This window comes from Mustela lutreola, chromosome 4, assembly GCF_030435805.1.
Source record: "Mustela lutreola isolate mMusLut2 chromosome 4, mMusLut2.pri, whole genome shotgun sequence".
Classification (NCBI taxonomy): Eukaryota; Metazoa; Chordata; class Mammalia; order Carnivora; family Mustelidae; genus Mustela; species Mustela lutreola.
In genome coordinates, this window is record NC_081293.1 from 188,858,516 (window position 1) to 188,883,229 (window position 24,714).

Consider the following 24,714-nt stretch of genomic DNA (forward strand, 5'->3'; position numbering starts at 1 on the left):
TTCCGCCGGGTGGCTGACACATGGGATGGCTGGGTTTCAAAATCACAGCCAGAAATAAAACACTCCCTGTTTTTGAGCGGAGAGGGCCGGGATGGGGGAAGTGTGGGGGTAGGAGAGGAGAGGTGAGGTGAAGAGGTGCCTAAAATGATCAGCTTCCTCCAGCACAGGTGAGCCCAGCCTGTGAAGTCCCCCTCCCGGGCTTCCCGGACCCCCGTCCTCCTGCCGTGGGCCCTCGGCTAAGAGGGATGTGGACGACAGAGCCGTCCCCACCCGTGTGTGGCCCACTTTTTAGTGACAGAGAGGGTCGGAAATAGGCTGGGAAGTCGTGGGGAATTTCCCGGCGCTCCCCTAATTGGTTAGGGAGGAGGCCAAGCGTCGCTGACCCTCTCACCCGCCCGGGAGTACTCCCTCCGCGCGCTCTGACTCACCCGCCCCACTGCGCGCCCGCGCCCCCCGCCCATCCAGCCAAGACCCTTAAGCATCCCCCTTGCCCCCACCCACCCCCACGCGCTCACAGCCTCTCAACACCCTACTGACACCCCGCCCCGGCCCCTCGCACCTCCCAGACCCCTGAGCGCATTCCCGAACCCCGCACTGTCCCACCTCTAACCTCCCCGTCGACGCTCCCCCGGTTGTCCCCGACCCACCCCCCCGCACCGCCCCCGCAACCCCCGCGGAGCCGGATCCGGGCGGGGGCCGGATGCGGAGACGTGCCGCACGTGCGCCGCGCGGGGATTGGCAGCGCCAGCCCCGCCCGCGCCCCCGCGCCCCCGCGCCCCCGCGCGCGCGTCGAGCTCCCGCGCCCGGCTCGCCCAGGGAGGTCCCGAGCTGCGGCTGCTGCGGCTGGTCAGGAGGGCGGGGGCTGCGGGGGCGCGCCGGCCGGGCTGCGGGGTTCGCCTCCCGGAGCGGCGGGGGAACAATGACAGCCGGATGGGAAGTGGGAGGGGGGCTGGAGCAGCCTCCGGAAAGCGCCCCTGCCCGCACCGGGGTTCTCGTGCTCGGCGGTGCTAAAACAAGCTTGCTCCGAAGAGCTGTAGATGCTGTTTCTGCCGAGTGAAAATACTTTCTGTAAGTGATGGAAAAATTTACCACTTTATTCTGCTGTTTGGCTGGGGCCCAGCGCATTTAAGTCCCAGCGTTCTTCGGGAAGGAGCCGGGAGGTTTACTGCATCCTCCGACCTGTTTGTCTCGGGGAGAAGAGTTCAGAAGGAGCCTGAGCATTTTGCCGCAGCTGGCGGGGCTTGGGAAAGTCACAAAGGCACAGCGGGGACTGATTCCCCCCTCCCTGTGCAGGGAACCAGAAATGTGTCCATGAAGGGAGTGGTGGTGGCTGGGCTTAGCCCGGGAAGATTCCCCCAAGGAGGCGATTTGAGCGGAGGTTGTGGGTTCCCGGCGCAGGACTGGGCAGGACTGGAAGAGCAGCCTGGAATGGACTCGTGGAGGGGAGGGAGGGGGAGGGGGAGGAGGAGGAGGAAGCTTCCACGGGCTACTTGGGGACAAGAAGCAGCAAAGGTGCAAGCAGCGCTCAGCGATTCTAGGCTGTGAACCGCACAGGGCCTGACGCTCCTGGTCCCAGCTGCAGCCAGCCAATCAAAGATAGACGCAGGGGACCCCCCCCTCCCCCCGCCCCCCCTAAAAGCCGAAGGAAACCTACCGGCCTGCGGAGGAATTGCCGCTGGCAACATTTACGGACGCCTGGCCAAGAGCTTTCTCTTGGGGGTTGCCTTTCCAGAAGCCCAGGACAGGTGTGTATCAAAGGCCAAAATAACCAGGAGCCTGTTACTCATTTTTTAGGATAAGAGCCCCTGCTGCTTGTAAAGACATACAAAAGCCATTATGAAGGGAGAGGGGGCAGAAAAGAAAGGGAGGAGGGCAGAGAGGAAGAAACGTGCTCGCTGACCTGACCATCTTAGAAGCCGGTGAAGGGTCCCCACTGTCCTATACCGTACCTCATTTCCGCTGCTATAAAGGTTAGCGTCTTGCATTGTGTAATGCTTTACATTTTCCAAACTGCTTTCACCTGTGAGATTTATCTGGCAATCACTCGAACCTATAAGGCAGGTACTCCTACTCATAGGTAACCAGGGGAAGAAGTGACACTCAGATTTGTTCAACCATATCCCCAAAGAGATGCAGCTCTTTGTGATAACCGTGAGTCCAGAGCTCGGGTGACCTGACTGCAAACCCAGGACTCTTTAAATACATCCAAGGAAGGAAACCAGACCTGCTTTATGATTTCTGGTGCCCAGGGCACACCCAGCAATTAAAATGAAATCCAGAAGGATGAGTGTAATTTTTTTTTCTTAGCATTGCTCTTTCAAATTGTCCCCTTGAAACACAGGTTGGCTCTGCTGTTACACACCTGTGTGTGAAGAAGGGATTTGATGGACTGACTTGCTGCCCAGAAAGCGAGTGCTGGAGGTAAGAACAGAATGCCAGGGCCAGAGGGTGAAGATGGGTCACCAACTGTGGCTTTCTTCCTAGCCATACTTAACTGTTAGGCCAACTCAGGGTCTGGGGCCCTCTGTCTTCTCCCATATTGGTTGCCCACTGGAGAGGTTTTTTTCCTGTCCTGGGCTCTGCCTGCACACAATGGTCTACACCCAAGGGGATCTCTGAAGCCTCCAGTTGGCCACTGGCAGCGGTCCCACCGCTGAGAATCAAAGATACCCCCACTCCCGTGGCCATGACAACATTGTTAAAATGAGTTTTGCTCCTCGAGGACGGACACCTCAGCACTCGCTTCTCTCTGCCACAGTTGAATACCCTGATGTGTTAAGCAAAGAGGGTAATCCTCAGTGCTTCCCAAGCCTGAATGGCCATCGCCGTCAGGTTTTTTAAAAAACCTGCCCTGTGGCTCAGTTGTTAAGTGTCTGCCTTCGGCTCAGGTCATGATCCTAGGGTCTTGGGATCGAGCCCCACATCAGGCTCCCCACTCAGCAGGAATCCTGCTTCTCCCTCTCCCACTCCCCCTGCTTATATTCCCTCTCTCACTGTCTCTGTGTTAAATAAATAAAAATCTTTTTAAAAAATAAATAAAACATTTAAAAAATAATTTTTTTAAAGACTTTATTTATTAATTTGACAGAGAGAAATCACAAGTAGACAGAGAGGCAGCCAGAGAAAGAGAGAGAGAGGGAAGCAGGCTCCCTGCTGAGCAGAGAGCCCGATGCGGGACTCGATCCCAGGACGCTGAGATCATGATCTGAGCCGAAGGCAGCAGCTTAACCCACTGAGCCACCCAGGCGCCCCTAAAAAATAATTTTAAAATGCCCATAACTGAGCATGTCTCTGGGTTGGGATTCAGGAGGTCTTAGATGTGTGCCATTTTTTGTTTTAAACACTTTGAAGTGATTTAGGTGATCGGGCAGGTTTGGAAAGCTCAAGAGTAGAACGACTTTCATCTGATTGGTGACTACTGGTCAAGTGAGGAACGTGTCCCTGAGATATTCAGTATTGCCTCAGAATGGGGAGAATGACAACTTAATTCATAGGAGAGCCCCAAAGGGAACCAAAACTGCTCATGGTAGAAAGATTCTGTGTTGAGTATACGACCTTAGAGGAAAATAGGGCTAGGGAACTGAGAATGGGTGGGGATTTATTTTTACTAAAAGGAAATTAAAGAGTCAATACTGTAAATAGAGATAAGGTCAGTGGCTTATACTGACCAGATTTCTCTTGTGATCAATGGGCTGTGTTTGCTTAATTTCCTTACTCTCTAGACATGCCCTGTTCCTATAGTAGCCACGAGTCCTATGTAGGTGCTGAGCACTGGAAATGGGGCTAGTCCAAACTGAAACGTGCTGTCCATGTAACCTGCACACTGGATTTCAAAGACTGGAAAAGTAACAGCTCATCAAAACCTTTAATAGTGATAATATGCTAAAAGACTATTTGGGATCCCCTGAGTTAAATCAAATACATAATTAAAATTTACCTGTTCCTTATGTGTTTTTAATGTGGCTCCTAGAAGTTAAATTACATATACGGTCTGTGGGAGCTGAAAACATTCTTGATCTGGGTGATGGAGATACATATGTTACGTATGTACATGCTAGAGTTTGCCAAACTGTGACCTTAAGCCTTGGGTACTGTACTCCTGTATATAAATAAAAATCAGTTAAAATTTAAAAAAAAAAAAAAAAAAAAAAAAAAAACAAGAACACCCGGGTGGCTCAGTCAGTTAAGTGTCTGCCTTCGGCTCAGGTCATGATCCCAGTGTCCTGGGATGGAGCCCCACATCTGGCTCCCTGCTAAGTGGGAAGCCTGCTCCTCTTTCTGCCCCCCACTCCTGCTCTGTTCTCTCTTGCTATCACTCTCTCTCAAATAAAGAAATGAAATCTTAAAAAAAAAAAAAGAACTTCCTCTAATTCTGGGGGGGAAAAAAACAAACACCAACAACAAAACCAAACCTTTACGGCAGAGTGGCAGGACCCAGTGCCTCGCTCTGGCCTGGCTTTTTCTGCCTTCCCATCTAGAGGACACAGCTGTCCCTGACGGGGCAGGACTGCTGCTGGTCCCTGAGCTGTCTTTATGCAAACCAGGAAAAGGTGATCCCTTCAACAGATGCAGCCCAGCCCCCCAGGACCATGGGGGGAGGGGGGCAAGCACCAGTGTGTGTACAGCAGCTCTGGGGTGGAGCTCTGAGTCTGAGGTCTAAGATGTCAGCTTCTGCTACTATTCCCACAGCTCGGTTGCAAAATCCCATGCATGTGCTCTGCTTGCTGCTTCGACTCTGTTCTCTCACCAGTTCCCAATACCCTCTTGTTCCAGTTTCCAACAAAATGACTGCCATCGGTGTGTATTGAAGTGAAATTCTCCCTCGGTACTTGGAACTGCATCCAAGTGTGACAGAATGGGGCACAGGGTCAGTGTGTGTTTGGGGAGGGGACTGCTGTCCTGAGTGCTTCCTACACCTCAAGAGAGACTGTGGGAAACTAGAAGAAGGGCCAGCCAAAGCGGTCAAGGAAATCGGGGAGCTACCATAAAACCCCCGAGCGCTGTATTGAGGGTTCTTCCATCTGGGAACACAAAGGCTACCAGGGAGTGACATCTATTTGATCATGAATGTTATGGTTACGGTGGTCATGAATTCATTCACCAACCAAATCCTGAACTAGACCAGGGTGCTCTGCCTAAAGCCTGAGAGAATGACGGGTAGGAAGGATAGAAGAAAATCTGACTTCACTCGGTGGGTGGTAAGCTCAGGGAACTCATTACCCCAAGCAGGAGTCATGGGGGACATAAAAACTGGCCAGGAATGTCGTGGGAGACTGCGGCTGACAGCCTTGAATGACTTACAAGAGGCAGGAGGAATGCCTGGGGATATCAGGATGGGCTCTCTGAGGCAGTGGCCGGGGGTGTGACTTGCTGTTCTCATGGCTTCCCCTCATATCCCCGGCAGGGCCAGAGTTCTAAGCAGGACAAGACCAGGAGGCACGGCTGCCCCCCACCCCACGGCCTGGGCAGTCTGGACAATCGATCGCCTTGTGGTGTACAGCAGGCCTTACTGATCAAAGAGTGACTTTCCCAAGTTGTGTTTTTGTATCTATTGCTGGGAATCTGGAGGTCACTGTGACGATGGAATGATGTTTGTGGAAACTTCACATAAATATCTACTCAGGGGAAACTCACCTGTTGTCATTCCAACTTACTCATTTAATCCTCCTAGCAACCCTGTAATATGAGTGCTATTATTTCCTCGTCCCATTTGACAGATGGGAAAATTGAGGCACAAAGAAATGACCTTTTCAAGGTCCCACAGCTAATAAGTGATCCAGGATTCGAACTCAGGCTAACTGACTCTCGAGTATATCCTTTCCCTATGAAACTGGGGTCAAGGCCATTCCTACAATTGCACTGAGGAAGACACCGCTCAGCTCCAGTCAAGTGTTGCCATGAAGGAAGGCAGGCCCATTGGGACCAGGTACATTTTTTTTCAAGAGAAGTCATGAGAGTCAACACTCAGTTCTGGATCAAACAAACTAGGCTAAATCCAGCCTGAAGTCACCTGGCTCCTGACTTCTGCTCTGTCCACACCACCTCTCTGTCCACACCACCTCTAAGTAAATGGCAGGATGCTGTTGTCCATGCCTGGGAACAACCAACTTATTAGGCATGGGCTCTGAGCAAAGCAGGGGAGACTCGTAAGACAGACTCGTGGGGCTGGGATGCTTCTGTGACCGGGGGATCTGTCCCCAAAGGAAGAGATTTGGTGCCCCTGTCACTAAGCAATGCCTGGTCATCTCTCTGCTCCTTTGCAGTTCCAGGACCCAGTGAATCCATGAATGCCATCACAGAAAGCAGCATCTACGGCTTGAAATGCAGAGACAGAGGTTTAATGTGTGGGAAGATCAGCTCTGTGGCATATAACTTGAATGTCCGTAATATACACATAAAACACAAAATAAGCAAAACCCTGGGCTACACCCTTAGATCTGGCAGGTGCTAAGTAAATGGCAAAGCAGAGGCAGGGCGAGGAGCTCATGGCATCAGGTGGAATTTTCATTCAGGGTCACCCTGTAAAGTTGGGCAGGTTGTACACTGCACCTCAAGTACATGGGGGAGGATTGGGGGCCTCTTTCTAGTTTGCACAAAGGCACTATTTGCTCACTGAGCATTCCTGAGGCTGTGTGTGCCCAGAGGAAGGACCTTTCCTATTCATATCAAGTCTCCGTAGGTACCAGAGGAACCCTGAAGAAATTTGGGGTGCCATTCCACAGCACAGAGCCCGATCCAACACCTCAGAGCAGTGCTCTGAGGTCAATGCCAGGACCGAGCTCAGGGACCAGGATCTGGAGCCCTCACTCCCCTGTGCCCTGCCCAGTCCCAACCAGCCAGTGCTCCTGGGAGGCAGAAGAGGGAGGGCAAGGAAGCGAGCGGCCAGGAGGATCTGGTTTAGCTTCCTCATCCCACCCCGCTGAGGAGAGCAAGGTCCACCCAGCCCCTGCAAGTAGGAAGTGGGCGAAAAGGCGGCACCTGGGCACCCAACCCTTTATTGCACAAGAGCCCCACCCCTCATAAACGTGGCTGAAACTGTGTCCTGGATCCTGACCACCCAGATTACAGCAGCCACCTGGAGGGAAGCCAGCAGAGGAGGGCGGAGACTTTCTCTCCCCCACAGAACATGCAACAGGGTCTCTTTCAATCCTCACAATTTCCGTTTTCATGGGTCAGTTCACTGAAACGCATGCTCAAGGGTAAGGAATTAGGTCAAGGTCACATAACTAGGAAGTTGCAAAATGGGCTTTGAACCTGAAGCAGATGCTATGACCACTGCCCAGGCTCCCCTTCAGGCCTGATGACGGCTCACAGCCAGTCCCTCCCCAGGAACTGCCCTGCCTGCAGGGAGCCACCCCGTCCCACACCTGCCCCCTTCCTGCGGAGCAAGCCCAGCCCAACTCGGCCACCCTGGGGTGGGGGAGGGGTACAAAACTCCAGTCCCTTGCTCCAGTTTGAGACAATTCTGAAGGGCCATCCTGGCGTCAGAGCTTTTGTTGCAACCTTTGCATGTCCACATCTTCTGCCCAGTCCTCCCCTCACTCTTAGAGCTGCTGCTGGGGGACACGCTCCCCCCTAAACTCTCTGCGTGCAAATCTCCCTCTTAGAATTAGCTTTTGGGGCATCCCACCTAAGACCCCTGCACTTCCCACCTTTACGAAATGCTGCCTCCCAAGCTTGCCAGGATAGAAGAATCCAGAATCCAGGTAGAGGGGAAAGGCAAACCAGAGATGAGCAACAGCAGGGAGCCGCCGCCACCCCAGGCTGGACAAACTGAAGGGCGGGGGCAGTGTTACCTGAGCCCAGGGATCCCCAGCAGAAGCAAGATCCACAGGGGGACCCAGCAGGTCTGACTGGGAGGGAAAAAACCCTCCTGGAGACACTCCACCCTGAAGCCCTGGACCAGTGGGTAGGTGAGACCCTGGGCTCCTCCCTTCCTTCCTTCTTCAATTTTAGGGATATAGACTACTTAGAAGCACACAGAGTGTACCCCCAGAATTAAACTTGCACACAGTTAGATAATATTAAAACCCACAAATTTTAAGTCAGTCCAGGTCCCCTTTGAAAGGGAAGTGCCGCTGTAGAATGATATGCGAGACAAGGGCCCTACAGCACCACCAGCCATCACCATCACCCCCCCCCGCCCCGCCCCACTGCACACCCCTACCGTCCCCACCATCTGTTGCTCTGGTCCCTTCCGGATTGGGGTGGGGAGTCCCAAACTGCCCAGGGAGCCAGAGGAGTTTTAGAGCCGGAGGGGTCATCCTGGGGAGGTGGCCCCATAACTTTAGGGGACATCACTCCAGGGGGTTAAAGTCACTTCCTGCTTTTTAATCTCAGCCTGGAAGGAGGTGTGTGTGTGCACACGCAGTCTCCACCTCTACGGTTCACAGGAGAATGACTGTCCGTGCACAGCTTTGAAAATGGAGAGGAGTTGGGGCGCCAGGGTGGCTCAGTTGGTTGAGCCTCTGCCTTCAGCTCAGGTCATGATCCCAGGGTCCTGGGATCAAGTCCTGCATCAGGCTCCCTGCTCAGTGGGGAGTCTGCTTCTCCCTCTGCCTGCTGCTCCCCCTGCTTGTGCTCCCTCCCTTGCGCTCTCTCTCTGACAGATAAATGAATAAAATCTTAAAAAAAAAAAAAAAAAAAAAACTTTCTCTCCTTTTGCCCATCCACCCCATGCTTGCGCACACACACTCTCTCTAAAATAATAAATAATAAATAAATAATGAAATAAAATGGAGAGGAGTCATTGACAGTGGTAATAGACAGAATGTGAATATATTTGGTTTGGATCCTCTGGCCTGTCTCCAGGGAAGGAGCACAAGGTCCAGTGGAGAAATGAGGACCAGCTGCCATCTGTTTGCTTTTCAGTGCGCTGGGGACCTGGGCTGAAGGCACATCTGCTTCTGTTTATTCTTCCTCCTTATCTTAACGGGCCGCCACCTATCACTCCCTGTCACCCCTCGCCACCCCTGGGGCACTCGCGTGCCTCTTGCTGTCCCGCACAAAAACTCGGGGCCGGGGGTGGGAGGACTAGCTGGGGAGTTAGTGTCCTGGGAGAAGGCTCCCCACTAAACACCAGCCCAGGTTCCAATGGACACTGAGGTCACAGTGGCAAAGGGCAAGAGGAGTGAAAGGCCGAAGACTCCTGAGCAGGAAAGCAGGAAAGTGGCAGGTTGTTAGGAACAACCTTAGCTCTTCGCTCTAAGAGATATGTAATTGCATTTAAATTTCAGGTTATACCTAGGCTAATAATCACAACTGGAAATACCTGTGGGGAGAAGGAAGTGTTCTCTCGTGAAGAGATAACAGAGAGTCACTCGCCCTTGAACCCAGAACAGTCAGGTTCGTAGAGGAAGAACCTCGGCAGATGAGGCCCCTGCTGGCCAATAAGGCACCTTTGGGCAGATTAGAAAAAAGGGCCCCTTCCTCCAGGCAGTTACCCCTCTCCCTTCCCAGCACTCTGGGACAGGAGAAGCAGGACAGAATCCTAGCCCTCTCCCCCGCTGCCCCTCCTCACCCTTCCATTAACCTGGACCGCCTAAGCTCTGGATAGACCACCCCAGATGCAGAGAAAACCGCTGGTAGGTGTGAGAAAACCTTGAAAGGCTTTTAACACTAACTTGGTCCAAAGTCCCTGCTCCATTTCATTCCATGATAAGGCTTCCAGTGGAGTTACAAGAAAGCTTTCTCATGACATTCCAGGACTGACCTGGGTTATCCTAAATTGTGATTACTAGCAATTTAGAATACAGGGGAAAGGTACCAGATTTTTCCAGGTCCAGGACTTCTTTCTTTAAATTTTGCCTCATGCCTGTCATCTTCAAGCATGGTTTTTGGGTTTGTTTTTAACTGTAGATATTATGAAGTTGTTCTTTTTATGTAGGGTTTTGTTTTGGTTTTGGTAACAAAATTGACATGGTGCCAATATGGCATGGCGCCTCCAAGCTTTATTTTGGGGTCAGAGTGATCGAAGTTCCAATTTTTTTTTTTAAGATTTAATTTATTTATTCATGAAAGATGGAGAGAGAGGCAGAGGGAGAAGCAGGCTCCCCACTGAGCAGGGAACCCAACGCAGGTCTCAATCCCGGGACCCCAGGACCCACGGCCTGAGTCGAAGGCAGACGCCCAACCATCTGAGCCACCCAGGTGCCCTGAGTTCCAATTTTAACTTCCCTACTTGCTCGCTGAGTGGCCCTGTGCAGTTTACGTCTCCACACCCCAGTTTGCTCACTGTAAACTGAGGATAAGTAAAAGTATTTACCATAAAGAATTGGCCTATGGAGTAAATGAGGCCGTGCGTGGAAAACCCTGGTGCCGGGCACACAGCACCTAAGAACCATTAGCTACTGTGAAGCTTATGTAAACGGGTAAGGAAATGGACACCTTACATCGGGGTAATTGACAAAGATGACCATGTTTTCTGTCCCTTGGAAAAATGTCTCATTCTCTGTGTGGGGCCAAGAAAGTGAAACTGGGGCATCAGATTGTACCAAAAGACTAGGAAGTGTTCAAAAACATGGAAAAGGGGCACCTGGATGGCTCAGTTGGTTAAAGCCTCTGCCTTCGGCTCAGGTCATGATCCCAGGGTCCTGGGATAGAGCCCCACACTGGGCTCTCTGCTCAGCAGGGAGCCCTCTTCCCTCCCTCTCTGCCTGCCTTTCTGCCTACGTGTGATCTCTGTCTGTCAAACCAATAAATAAAATCTTAAAAAAAAAAAAACAAAAACATGGAAGATATAGAAAGGATTCTAACTAGCCAAATTTGGGACAGTTTGAGCATCAGAATGAATACTACCACTATTGGTAACCCAACATCTTAACTGAGCAGTCAAACTGGGCATCACCAGTGTACAACAATTATGCACCTTCTCATGTAACAGAATGTGAGAAATACGATGCCACCTGTGAATTATTCCTGCCAGTGTAACTAACACGAATCTAACCAAGCCTCATGACTACACTGCAGTGTACAGGAAAGACAGACATAGAGGAACAAGTCAAGTTATACCACGAGGAATCAAGAATACAAACTCACAGTGTGGAACACACTCTAAGACAACTGACCTGTGATATAGGCTCTCTCCTTCGCCAGACTTTATAGTCTGAACATCTTTTGATTAGGCCTTGACCTTGGTCCCCACTCTGTCTTGGGCCTGCCCAGCCAGTCTCAGCAAGGAATCTTGCTAAATCATGCCCCACCCTTGATATCTGGTCCTCCTTGACTTCTGATCAAGGTCCTCACCCCCCAGCTTTGATGTCTAAGCTCTTGACCTGCCTTTCACAAGAGTCATGTCAGGTTAGTGTAGCAAGAATCCCCCTCCCTATGACATTTGTCCTTAGTACTTGCCCGTCCGCTGACCCCCTCGTCCTGCCTTTTGCCTATGACCCTGATCTCTCTCCCTTGTTATAATAATCTTGAATAAAGTCTTCCTTACAGTTTGGGAATAATTTTGTCTTTAACACCTTTTGAAGTAAAAGTAAATGTCATTTTTTTTTTAAAGGTGGGTTACTTTAGAATAAAAGAAGTTAAAAAGACATAACAATCAAATAAATATAAGAAATTGTGATTGGATTCTGACCAAAAAAGAAAAAAAAAATCTATAAAAGATCTTTGGAGGATAATTAAGTCCTTTTGATTATGGATTGGATATTACATAATTATAAAATTGTTAGTTTTTGTATATGTGATCATGGCAAGGCTGTGCTTTGTCTGAAGGTTCTTGGGGAAGACCCACCTTACTTCTTCTAGCTCTTGGTGGTTGCTGGCAATCCTTTGTGCTCGTTGGCATAGCACAGCATTAACTCCTATCTCTGCCTCCATAGTCACATGACCTCTCCTGTGTGTCTCTGTGATGTCACATCTCTTTCTCTTTATAAGGACATGAGTTATAGGATGTAGGGCCCACTCTACTCCAGGATGCTCTCATCTTAACTTGATTATACTAACAAAGGCCTAGTTTTAAATAGGTCACCTTCATAGGCACCAGGATTTAGGACTCGAGCCTGTCTTTTGAGGGAACATAACAACCCACAATGAGGGTGAAAGGTCAGGATGTCTGAAATTGACTTTCAGCTCTTTCAGGGGAAAAAAATTATGATTAGAGAAAGAGTGAGAAAGGGGAAAAAAATTCAATGTAGTGAATGTGATCATTGTGAAATCTGAGTGGAAGATATAGGGGTGAGCACTGTACTCTTTCAACTTTTCTATGTGTTTGAAAATTTTCCCAAAATAAAAAGTTGAAAGAAAAACAGATCGCTGACAGGTCTGCCATCCATAAGCCTACTGTTTCATATATCTGGGGCAGAACCCAGCAATATGTATTTTTAATAAGTATTCCCCCCTTTTTTGACAGAGGGAGAGAGAGAAGAGGCAGAGGGAGAGAGAGAATCTCCAGCAGACTCCCTATTGAGCACAGAGCCCAACTTGGGGCTCAAACCCAGAGATCATAATCTGAGCTGAAGTAAAGAATTGGATGCTTTACTGATGGAGCCACCCAGGCTCCCCAAGCACTCCCATTTTTAATAAGCACTTGAAGGTGATCCTAAAGCAACAGTAGGGTTGAAAACACTATAAATGTTAATACTATACTATACTATTAAAAACACTACTAATATGAAATACTAAATATATTATAAATATATATAAGTGCTAAAACACTAAATATATTTCAGGAGATATAAATACTAACTACCATAAATACTAAACACTAATTTTACATTTATAATACTAGATACTATAAATATCATAAATACTAAAAATATTACAAACTCACATGGATGGATTTAAATCCCCTGCCCCTTGGTGGTACCAACACATTCTAAGACGTATTCCTTTTAGAGCATAAATTTATGTAAAAGCGTATCAACCAAAACAACATGCACATACACATACTTAGAAGATGGGGAGTATTTCAGTGAACCAATGTAATGACTTCTAACAATTTATTATTAGATACATACTTCACAGTAGGGAGATATATCCAGAGTAAGTTTATTTCTCTGGAACATCAGTAGGCTTCAGCTAGGACTTTTTTCCTCCCTCTCTCTGCTCTTATCTCTCTTATGGGTATATGCTTTTTTTTTTTTTTAAAGTCTCTTTATTGACATTTTAGTGGGGTTTGGGGAGAAGGCTGAGTGTTATGCACATGTTTAATGGGAAGTCCTCCAAACCCAAAGTTTTCAGCTCCAATTTTATTGAAATAGGCTTCCTCATTTAAACTGAGTCCCAATTTCAAAATGGAAGCCAAGGACTTGATTCACATAGTTTGAAGACCACTTTCCAAAAATGTGTGGGCCCGCGTGGTCAAGTCTGAATGATCAGTCTAAGTATAATTGTCTGACCATCATGTGTGGACTGTGTACACACAGCTCAAACCCAGCGCCCCAGGCTTGTCCCTTCTGATGAAACACCAGTGTCCACAAACAGAAGGTTCCCATTCTCTCACCCTGGAATAAACAGGAAGGTCTCTTGGGGCTGTGGTCTTGGGGCTTTAGCTCTGCCCCTAATTTCTTCAGACCCTTTACTAAGAACTGAGTCATTGCAACATCACACCCAGCCAGCTGTCTCAGCACAAGAAAAGCTTTGCTGTGGTGTGAGGTTTTGTGGGCTGCAAACTACATCTAGGTCAGCAAATTAAACTCCACGGTGTGGTTACAGAGCCCAGCAACATCTAGCTAAGGGGCCGTCTGACTTCAGCCTCTGAGCACTGGCTCTTTTCAGGGATTGGGAGACCAGGCCCCTCAGTGGGTGTTTAAGGTACAACACTTCAAGCCTAAACCGTTAGATGACATATGCCTAAACCCAGAATCTTGTATCTCCACCAGGGCTCTAGGGATGTGAGAGTAATACTACTTCTCCCTTGCACATACTGAGATTTATGTGTGTGCATTGGGACGAAGGGGGAAGATGGAGATGTCTTTCTTTGTTCCTTAGTTTTGCTTACTACTTGTTTCTTTGCTGTCATGTTGACCCACACATGAGCCTTCCTTCTTGGTTCCTTTCATGGAATTTTTAAGAATAATGTCACAACAGAAGGCCAACTGGTATACCTAGATAGGGTTTTACAAAGAGCAGCATCTCACTGGAATGGAGTCACCCTGGTTCAAAAACTGAGTCTCAGATTTATAGTGGATAAAGTAGATAAGCCCTCAGAAACTAAATTATGTTAAACATTTAAAACAACTCAACAAATACTTTTTTGAGCATCTGCTGCTATCTGGGGCTCAGGAATATAGACATGGAAACCAGAGTTGCCTCTCGGGAGCTCTTTGATGTCAGAGGAAGACCAACATTCTAGTAGACAGCTACACTTTTTACTACCTATCACCTCCTTACACTTCTGGAAACAGTAATCCAAGTTCACTCTGGGGAAAACACCTCCCTCATCCTCTGTGTGCTTTCAGTGGGACTGAATCTGCCCCTGACTCTAGAGCTGAGGTATAGACTCGGGCCTGGCCACAGCGATTGGTTTAAAGATGGGCATGAAACCTTCAAAACCAAAGATTTCCATGAAATGTTTGCTGATAGTATTCAGGCAGAGATACTAGATACTTTTCACTAGGATTGCAACCTATAAGGATGATATAAGAAGAACATCCTTAAGCCTCAAGATCATCCAGAAGCCACAAGATGGAAACCTAAGAAAGAAGCCAATATGGCAGAAGATAGATCTGAATGAAAGAAACTGATCTCCTTGGTCAAGGAATTCTTAAAGTCCCATGTATTCTTAGACTTTTCTGTTAATCATCTCAATAATCATTTTCAGGGATGCCTGGGTGGCTCAACCAGTCAAGCATGTTCCTTTGGCTCAGGTCATGATTCCAGGGTCCTGGGATCGGCCCCGTCAGCCTCCCTGCTCAGCGGGGTCTGCTTCTCCCTTTCCTCCCTGCCTGTGCTCTCTCTAGCTATCTCTGCCTCTCTCTCTCAAATAAATAAGTAATATCTTTTTTTTTTTTTAAATAGGAATAATAACCTGAAAAAAATTTATTTGTTTAAGCTACTTCAATGAGGTTTTCTGTAATTTGCAACTGAAATGGTTCTTTGTAATAGTATCCACCAAAAATTCACAGAACCCAGAACTCTGGAATGTGATCTTATTTGAAAATTAGGTCTTTGGGGTGCCCAGGTGGCCCAGTGGGTTAAAGCCTCTGCCTTCAGCTCAGGTCATGATCTCAGGGTCCTGGGATCAAGCCCCACATCGGGCTCTCTGCTCGCAGGGAACCTGCTTCCTCCTCTCTCTCTCTCTGCCTGCCTCTTTGCCTACTTGTGATCTCTGTCAAATAAACAAATAATCTTTAAATCTTAAAAAAAAAAAAAAAAAAAAAAAGAAGAGAAAAGAAAATTGGTATTTGAAGATGTAATCAGTTAAAACTGTTGAGAAGACATCATCCTTGAACATGGTGTGCCCTGAATCTAATGACTGTTATCCCAAAAGATGAGGAGAGGCAGGGGCCGGAAGAGTGCTCTGCCAAAGGCCAAGGGGCGCCCGGGGCCAGCACAAGTGAGGAAGAGGCTGGGAAGGATCCCCCTGAGAGCACATAAAGAGAGTGTGGCCTTGCTGACACCCTGATTTCAAAGGTCTGGCCTCCCGAACCCTGGAACGCCCCCTGTTCGAAGCCACCCAGTTAGTTGGGGGTACTTTCCTGCAACAGCCCTAGCAAACCAATATACCCTCTCATATATGAAATCTTTCAGTAAACATTTTTTGGCTCTTAGTATGCATCAGAACAGATCTCAGCATAAAAATCCAGAGACTGCGGAGAGATATTCGAGCTGGGACATTCTGAGACCCGAGGAGCTGTTTGTCCCACCGACTTGCCTGGCCCTGGGCACCCTGGGAAGGCACCAGGGAGTCTGTAGAAGGCATATTCCACGGGGCTCCTCTCATCTAGACTTCTAGCAGAGCAGGATGTCAGGGCAGAGGGAGAGGGAGAAGCAGGCTCCCCGAGGAACAGAGAACCCGATGCGGGATCTACACCCCAGGACCCTGGGATCATGACCTGAGCCAAAGACAGACGCTTAACTGACTGAGCCACCCAGCTGCCCCACATCTACCCATTTTTTTAAAGCTTATCATTATTGGCTGTTTACATATTCCTCTGCTTTTATCTAGCGGGCTATACTACGTAATAAGGTAGCTTTTTCTTCCTTTTCGTTTTTTTTTCCGTGTTGTAGAAAAATATACATAACAAAATTGATCATCAGAACCATTTTGGCGCTCAGCGGTGCTAAGCACATTCACGTTGCAAAGCAACTGTCCCCGCTGCAAAGCAACTGTCCCCGCCGTCCATCTCCAGAACTCTATCCATCTTGCAAAACCGAAACTCTACACCCGTTGAACAAGAACGCCCCATCTCTCCCTCCCCCGCCTCTGGGAGCCATTCTGCATTCATTTTAACTACCCTCAGCATAGGGCCGCTTTCTTTGATATTTGCTTCTACTTGCCTTACACTGCATTTCCGCCTTCTATCGGGTGTTCCTAATGAACAGCAGCAGTGAAACAGCGACTGTCTGCGGTGTCCCGGCTGCGTTCCCAGGCTCTACAGCCAACAGCTCCGATTCGCAGGTGTCCCTGCCAGTAAGGTGGCATTCAGCACATTTTACAGACGGCGAAAATGTGGCCCCAGTGGGCTATACAAATTGCACTGGTTAAGAGTCTCACACTGTTATTTGGAAGAGGGGGGATCTGTGCTCGTGTCTGTGAAAGCCAGAGCCGGGTCTCCCTCCACAATGCCATTTCTGAAGCCTTGCATGGATGCCCTCAGAGCGAACGGCTTCTACAGACCGCCGATCCTGTCTCCCAAATGTTGACCATTCCTGGCTTTACTCCCACAGGAGAAACTTACTTTCAAATATTGCATACACCTCTTTCACCTTGATGCCGGGTTACTAGATACAACTCCATTTTGGACACCTGGCCGGCTCCATTGGTAGAGCATGTGACTCTGGATCTCAGGGCTGTGAGTTCGAGCCCCACACTGGGTGTAGAGATGACTTAAAAATAAAATCTTTTAAAAACAAAACCACCACCACCACCTAGGGGCGCCTGGGTGGCTCAGTGGGTTAAAGCCTCTGCCTTCGGCTCAGGTCATGATCTCAGAGTCCTGGGATTGAGCCCTGCATCAGGCTCTCTGCTCTGCGGGGAGCCTGCTTTCCCCTCTCTCTCTGCCTGCCTCTCTGCCTACTTCTGATCTCTCTCTGTCAAATGAATAAATAAAATCTTAAAAAAAAAAAACCACCCAAAATATAGCTCTATTAATAGCATGGGAAAAGAAGAGGTAATAATTATTAAGAATCAAATTCTAGGGGCACCTGAGTGGCTGGCTCAGTGGGTTAAAGCCTCTGCCTTCGGCTCAGGTCATGATCCCAGGGTCCTGGGATCGAGCCCAGCATCGGGCTCTCTGCTCAGTGGGGAACCTGCTTCTTCTCTGCCTCTCTGCCTGCCTCTCTGACTACTTGTGATTTCTGTCAAATAAATAAATACAAATTTTTTTTTTAAGGATCAAATTCTATGCCCACAGTCAGGATTCCAAAGTAGAAGACAGTAGCCCCAAGTGGCTTCCATGGGTATGTCTCCATCCCACGTTCTGTTCTCCCTCAGGTGGCTGGCCTCTAGCTGCCAACCTGTCCTAACCACAGGAAAACACAGAAAAGTGTGGACTTTGCCTCATTTGAACTCTTTTTCCTGTGTGAGAGTTGTGTCTCATTTAAAGGAAGTGTAAACAATGGTGTGTGATACTCCTATTGGTTTGCTGGGGCTGCCCTAATGAGGTGGATTAAATGACAGAAATGTCTCACAGTTACCGAGACGACATGTTTCTTCTGCGGTCTCCCTCCTTGGCTTGTACATAGCTTTCTTCTTCTTGTGTCTTCATTTCATGCCTAGTCTGCTTGGGCCGCCAGAACCAAATACCACAGGCTGGGGGTTTAGACAGCAGAGATTTGTTTTCTCACAGCTCTGGAGGTCGAAGTCCAAGCTCAGGGTGGCAGCCAGGTCAGTTTCTGGTGTCAGCTCTCTTCCTGGCTCAGAAGTGGCGTCTCACTATGTCCTCAAATAGGAGAGAGAGTTCTTTCATTTCCTTCTCTTCTTAGAAGAGCACTAATCCCATCATGAAGGTCTGTCTTAGCTCAGGCTGCAGACATAAACCACCACACACACGCGCACACACACACAGACACACACACGCATGCCCATGCACCAGCAACAGCTTTGGGAGTCCAAATGCCAAGCCCTGGTCACATTCTGACCAGGGCCTGCTTCCAGGTTGCAGAGTGCCGACTAACTTGTGGCATCCTCCGCACGTAGAGTGCAGAGCCGAGAAAGCAAGCTATCTCAAGACTTACAAGGACACTACTCCCCAAGGCTCCTGGGTGGCTCAACCCTTAAGTGCCTGCCTTGGGCTCAGGTCCCCATTATCCCAGGGTCCTGGGATCAAGCCCCACATCTCTCCCTCTCACACTCCCCTTGCTTGTGTTCCCTGTCTCACTCTCTCTCTGTCAAATAAATTTTAAAAATTAAAAAAAAAAAAACCACACACACTTCCCATTAATGAAGGCTCTCCCCTCACCGCCTCATGTAACGCTAATTACCTCACAAGAGCCCTGCCTCCTAATACTGAGGGGCATGTAGTTTCAGCATATGATTGTGGGGGACACAAACAGCCTGTCCATAACAGGACCCCACCCTCATGACCTCATGTAAGCCTAATTATTGTAACTTAATTATCTCCCAAAGGCTCCATCTCCAAATAGCATCACATTGCGGTGGTGCGGGCGGCCGGGGAACGTTTAGGCTTCAACGTATGAATCTGCCGGGGGGACACAAACATTCACAGCACATTGTCTTATTTCTTTTCCAGCCTGTGTGCAAATGTATTCTTCTTATAAGGACACTGCCCCTATGATCTCACATGACCTTAATTACCTCTATAAAGGTCCTATCTCTAATGATAGTCACGAGTTGAGGTACTAGGACTTAGGGTTCGACATATGAATTTGGGGTGGGGGTAGCGGAGAGGCAATTCAGCCCAAAATACTAATCTGAGCCTCACAGAAGGAAGAGATTTTTCCCAGCCCAGCGTTACCGACCCCTCCCACGCCAGTGATATAATCAGATTCACCAGGTTCTGGGGCTCTCAGGCTCACTCCCAGTAGCTTAACAAAAATGGTCAAACGTACAGAAAAGGTTGAAAGAACACCATAATGCTCACCGGTAGGCCCAGATTTGTTGTAGGCTTAAGCATTGCTGACATTTTGCCCCTTTTGCTTTATCTATATACATGTGGGTTTTTTTTTTTCCTTTGCTAAAATGCTTGAAAACAAGTTTAAGAACTATTTCACCCCTAAATGCTTCAATATGTACCTCCTAAAAATAACCACAATGCCATTTTCACACTTAAGAAAGTTTATAGTAATTTCTTCCTTTTTTTTTTTCTTAAGTAGACTCCATGCCCAGCATGGAGCCCAGCGCGGGACTTGAACTCACAACCCTGAGATCAAGACCTGAGCTGAGATCAAGAGTCAGACGCTTAGGGGTGCCTGGATGGCTCAGTGAGTGCAGCAGCCTACTCTTTTTTTTTTTTTTTTAAAGATTTTATTTATTAATTTGACAGAGAAAAACCACAAGTAGATGGAGAGGCAGGCAGAGAGAGAGAGATAGGGAAGCAGGCTCTCTGCTGAGCAGAGATCCCGAGGCGGGACTCAATCCCAGGACCCTGAGATCATGACCTGAGCCGAAGGCAGCGGCTCAACCCACTGAGCCACCCAGGTGCCCCAGCATCCTACTCTTGATTCTGGCTCAGGTCGTCTCAGGGTTGTAGGATTGAGTCCTGCGTTGGCCTCCATGCAAAGTCTATTTGGGATTCTCTCTCCCCTTCTTCCTCTGCTCCTTCCCCTGCCCCCACTCATGTTCTCTCTCTCTCTCTCTCTCTCTGAAATAAGTAAATAAAATCTTAAAACAAACAAACAAACAAACAAACAAAAAGCAGGGTACTTAACCAACTGAACCACCCAGATGCCCCTACAGTAATTTCTTAATATTATCTAATATCCAGTCCACATTGAGATTTCCTTCAAAATACATTATATACCTCTTTTTTTTTCTCTTTTTAAAGATTTTATTTATTTATTTGACAGACAGAAATCACAAGTAGGCAGAGAGGCAGGCAGAGAGAGAGGAAGGGAAGCAGGCTCCCTGATGAGCAGAGAGCCCAACGCGGGGCTCGATCCAAGGACCCTGGGATCATGACCTGGGCCGAAGGCAGAGGCTTAACCCACTGAGCCACCCAGGCGCCCCTATATACCTCTTTTTTATAGAAAAAGAATCCAAACAATATTCACCAATTGTATGTTATGTCTCTTTTATTCCAGAAAATTCTCTCCCACCATTTATTTTTTTGACATTGACTTTTGAAAGAAACCAGTTAGTTGTTTTATAGGATAACCCACATTCTGGATTTTTCTGATTATTTCCTCGTATGCCATTTAACTTGTTCCTCTGTCCCTTTATTTCCTCTAAACTGGGCTTTTTCAACTAAGATTTATCTGTACTAAAACAATTCTAGATTCATAGGGAGAAATTAATTCATTATATACAAAGGAAACTTTGATGGTTAATTGTTTATGTCAACTTGGTTGGACCACAAGGTGCCCAGAATTTTGGTCAAACATTTTAGGTGCAGCCATGAGAGTGATTCTGGGTAAGATTAACATTTGAATTGGTAACTCAGACTGCGTAAAGCAGCTTGCCTTCCCTAATGTGGGTGAGCCTTGTCTAATCAGTTGACGACCTGAAAATAATAAAAAAATCTGACCCTCCTGTTAGTCAGAAGGAACTATACCTGACTGCCTGGGAGCTCAGACATTATTGTTTTCCTACCTTCAGACTTGAGAGGAAACATTGGCTCTTCTTGGGTGTTGAACCTACTGACTTTCAGGCTAGAACTTATACCATTGGCTCTTCTGGGTCTTCGGAGTGCCAACTGTAATTCTTAACTGCAGGAGTCAGTTCTTTGTAACAAATCTGATACACACACACATGTTCCCCTCTTGGTTCTGGTTTTCTGGAGAACTCTAATACAGATGCCTTAGGTCACTAGGCTCATTTTTTCCCAGAACCCTCGTTGAAGAATTAAGATGAATAGAGGATTAACCATTTGGGGCAAGACCATTTCACTCATGTGACATCAGGAACCCCATAATGATGCTAAATTTGGTCAGTTAATGACACTAAATTTGGTCGGTTGATCACAGATTTTTATTTTATAAAGTTTTTTCCCCCTCACGATTAGCAAGTGATTCTGTGGGGTTAGGCACCGCGCAATTATCCTGTTTCTCAACTAGTTCTTACTGAATGATTTTGGTACTCCTTGAGGATTCCTGCCTAAACCAATTATTTCATTGGTTGCCTTCTCAACAATTGAAACTTAAGAAAGTTCGCTGCTCCAAAGGCTACAGCCTAATCTCCTGTGATAAAATATGGAACCAAATCTCTTAACCCTTTGAGGAGCTTCTCTGTCCTAGGAATCCTCTGGTCACAGCTTAGTCCGTACAGACCAGGCCTGGCAGGTTGATCTCCTGGTGCCTGGAAGTAAACACTACAGCATTTTGTATCTTTGGTTGTGGGGCCTGGAAGCAAATATCAGACCCATTTGCGGGAGTGGGGAGAGGGGAGCGGAAGTGCTGCGGGGAGGGCAAACAAAGCCGACTTATCTGAATTCAGAGCAGGCTAAACTGTGGAGAGCACCTGACTTTGAGACATTGAGACGTTGAGACATTGAGGGGAAGATTCCAGCCGAAATTAGGGACTCGGGGAAGGGGAGATGCAGAAGCGCGGGGCAGAGAACAGGCGGGAGGCTGAGTCTGCAGTAATTCGAGGGAAATGTATTAAGTGCTGGTCGGAATAGAGCGAGATGGGGGAGAAGGGGCGGTACAGGGTCGGCCAGGTGGATTCAAAAGAATGGGAAGACTGATGGCAGGGGACGCAGCCCCCAGGCTGGGGACAGGCTGAGCTCACACCACCCCTCATCGGAGCAGAGGAGGCGTAAGGTCAGAAGCTAGGGAAGCTCAACAAGTCCCACCCCAGCTAGGAGGGATGGGGCAGGAACAGCGAGAGCAGCGGAGGTGACCACGGAGCTTTGCCCTGCAGAAGGAGGGAAAAGAAGGCAGTGCCTGCAGGAATTCTAGGAAGGCGGGTGGCCGGAAAAGCACGGCCTCTGTGCCCAGGCCGGGAGGGAATCGGCGGTTCCAGGGGCCTCCATGTGGGCCGGGGATGTGGGCACCCCGTCACACCTCTCCCCCACTGCCTGCACCCACGCCGGTTGCTGCACGTACCCCACGAACTGCATCCGGGGGGCTTGAGAGAGCCCAGAGCGACAGAGCCTGGCTCTGCTCTGCCCGCCCCTGTGGCCATTCTCCCGCCCCTCCCATGAATGCCCCAGGAGCCGCCTGCGGCAGTCCCCCCCTCCACCTTAGCGGTTCAGCACCTGGAAGAGATTAGTGTCACCGACAAACCTGAGGAGCTCATTGTGCACTTCCTCTTCAATGCATTTAAAAAAATAAGAAAAAAGCCCACCAAAAAAACTGCTGAATGAGATCAGTTCCAGCATTTTCCCTAGGGATCTATGTAAAGTCCATAGAGAAGTGTCCATTTATCACTACCCTGGGGTTTCCTGTTTTGAACCTGACCTGTTCTTGGCAGACCCTCCACCCTGGTTTCACCACATTGAAAAACCTGGACTGACTTTAACCCTTTCTTTCCCCGTCGTCCTTCCCTGGTCCCTGCCCTGCTCCTTCTGAGCTGCAGGCCCCCCTCGGCAGGACTCAGGCCTCTGGGGACCCACAGAGCAGGAGACGCAGCTAAGTAAGCCTTATGCTGGCCACACGCCACTGTGGTCCCTGCACTACGCTCCCCCCTTTCTTTCCTAGGTAGTATTTCATGACAGTTGGGGTGCGGAGGAAATGCAGGCTCATCTAGACAAAACTTCCCCGGTGATCCCAGGGGCAGAGCAGTCCTCGGTGTGGGGTCTGGCTTACAAAGAGCAGACAGATCCTGCCCGAAAGCAAACACCTGCTTGGCCTGGACTGTGGAGAGAGGAAGTGATCGTGAAACGAGAACAGAGCTCTACCTGTGACTGCCCCGAGAAATCCGGCGAGGGGATCAGGAGTTCACCCGTCTCTTCCCTAAGTCAGGACTGTACTCTGACCCCCTACTGACACTGGTTGGTCCCAAAGCCCACCCGTGACCAGCTGCTTCGGGCAATGGGAAGTAATGCCATGGCCGTCTGGGGCCAACGCAGGTACGCCTCCCTTCACGGAAGCTTCCTAGCTAAGGAAGAACAGGACACTGTGTGTCCACCCAGCTCCTCCTAGCCCCAGTCCCCCCGGCTTTAGAGTGTGCACGCGACCCGGGCTGTCCCTCATGCGCCCCACTGCCCAGCCCTGGTGCTAGACGCCAAGAGAGACCGAATGCAACTCCGTGGTAGCAATTAAAAAGCAGGTATGGAAAGCCCAATGATTGCCTCTCCCTAGTATTCATCTTCTTTTTACTCTTTAGTACTGGAAGTCCACTTTTTAACAATTGTTATAAAATTCACAGAACAAAATCTACACCTTTAACCTGTATGTACCATTCGGTATTTAGCACGCTCACAAGGCTGCCCAACCAGCACCACTATGACCAGCTCCAGAACATTTTCATCACCCACAGGATTTATTTCGTTCACGGCGGCAAAGCTGCGAGCTGCAAGACCTTCGTTCTCAACTCCCGCAGCAGTGACGGGCGCTTTGCGACAAGTGTCAGGAAACGTGAGCGCAAGTGTAAGGGCCCCCTGGGGAAGGGCCTTGCGAGGAGGTGGCACCTTGGTCCTCTCTTCTTTCTTTCTTCTGCTGCCTTAAACATCAGCTGTGCTGCCAAGGGCTTAATGAAGGAGCTGGCCTCGCCGGGGTTTTCACCCTTGGTGTGGGCAGGACAGGGCCTGAGGGCTCCGGAGTGGCAGCTTCCACTTGGACCAGTTCAATCCAATCCACACGAGGGTGTGAAGAAAAGCACGTGTGGCTCTTTGGAGAGCCACCGATATACCAGGCTGCTGGCCCTGCTCACTATCGTGGGTCACCTTCCCGAGAGGATACTCTCGGATGAATTCCTGTTGGATTTTACTTTTCCCACATTATCTTGTGTCTGTCTCCAGGAAGCTGGAAATTTGACCACCAGACCTCCCTGTCCCGTGGCAGAGAAGCCCATCCCCCAGAGCCTATGTGGCAACCGGAGTAAGAAGCTTCCACGGCGCTCAGTCTGGGCCAGGCTTTGATAGAAGCATTTGACATGGATCAGCTCCCATAATCCTCATAGTAACGCGCGGGGGTTAGAATCATTTCCTTTTTAGAGACTAGGAAACTGAGGCACAGAGTTCATTTACTTCGCAGTGTGGCATTTTGTCCTAAAACAGAACAGAGGACAAAAGGCCAAACGCTGACATCCGTGCCAATCCTCCTTCCGCTCGGGTCCTCCCCCACCACCGCTGTTACCATAGCTCCACGCACAGACTGGGGGGCTTAACGACAGAAACTTATTCAACTGGTCCCCTACTGGCTGTTTCCAAACTCCTGCTCTTATAAACAACACTGCACCAAGCATCACTGCATATCTATGAGATGAATTACTAGAAGGGGGATTTCTGAGTCAAAGGGCATGTCCATTTGTAACTTTTTAAAAAT

At 48.8% G+C, this 24,714-nt stretch overlaps 1 protein-coding gene across 1 annotated transcript; it reads left to right on the forward strand.

Moving 5' to 3' along the window:
* The first annotated feature begins 700 nt into the window (after positions 1 to 700).
* On the forward strand, positions 701 to 24,308 carry LOC131830217 (uncharacterized). Its single transcript, XM_059172552.1, has 4 exons — positions 701 to 1,033; positions 1,539 to 1,745; positions 2,342 to 2,421; positions 23,708 to 24,308. The coding sequence occupies exons 1-4, from the start codon at positions 701 to 703 to the stop codon at positions 24,306 to 24,308; spliced, it is 1,221 nt and encodes a 406-aa protein (XP_059028535.1).
* Positions 24,309 to 24,714: the final 406 nt, after the last annotated feature.

Excerpts from the sequence above, each read along its gene's own strand:
- LOC131830217 (XM_059172552.1), top strand. The coding sequence starts at position 701 with ATGCGGAGACGTGCCGCACGTGCGCCGCGCGGGGATTGGCAGCGCCAG. Across the intron at positions 1,034-1,538 it reads CAAGCTTGCTCCGAAGAGCT|GCTGTGAACCGCACAGGGCC; the intron begins GTAGATGCTGTT and ends CAGCGATTCTAG. Across the intron at positions 2,422-23,707 it reads CCAGAAAGCGAGTGCTGGAG|GATTTATTTCGTTCACGGCG; the intron begins GTAAGAACAGAA and ends CATCACCCACAG.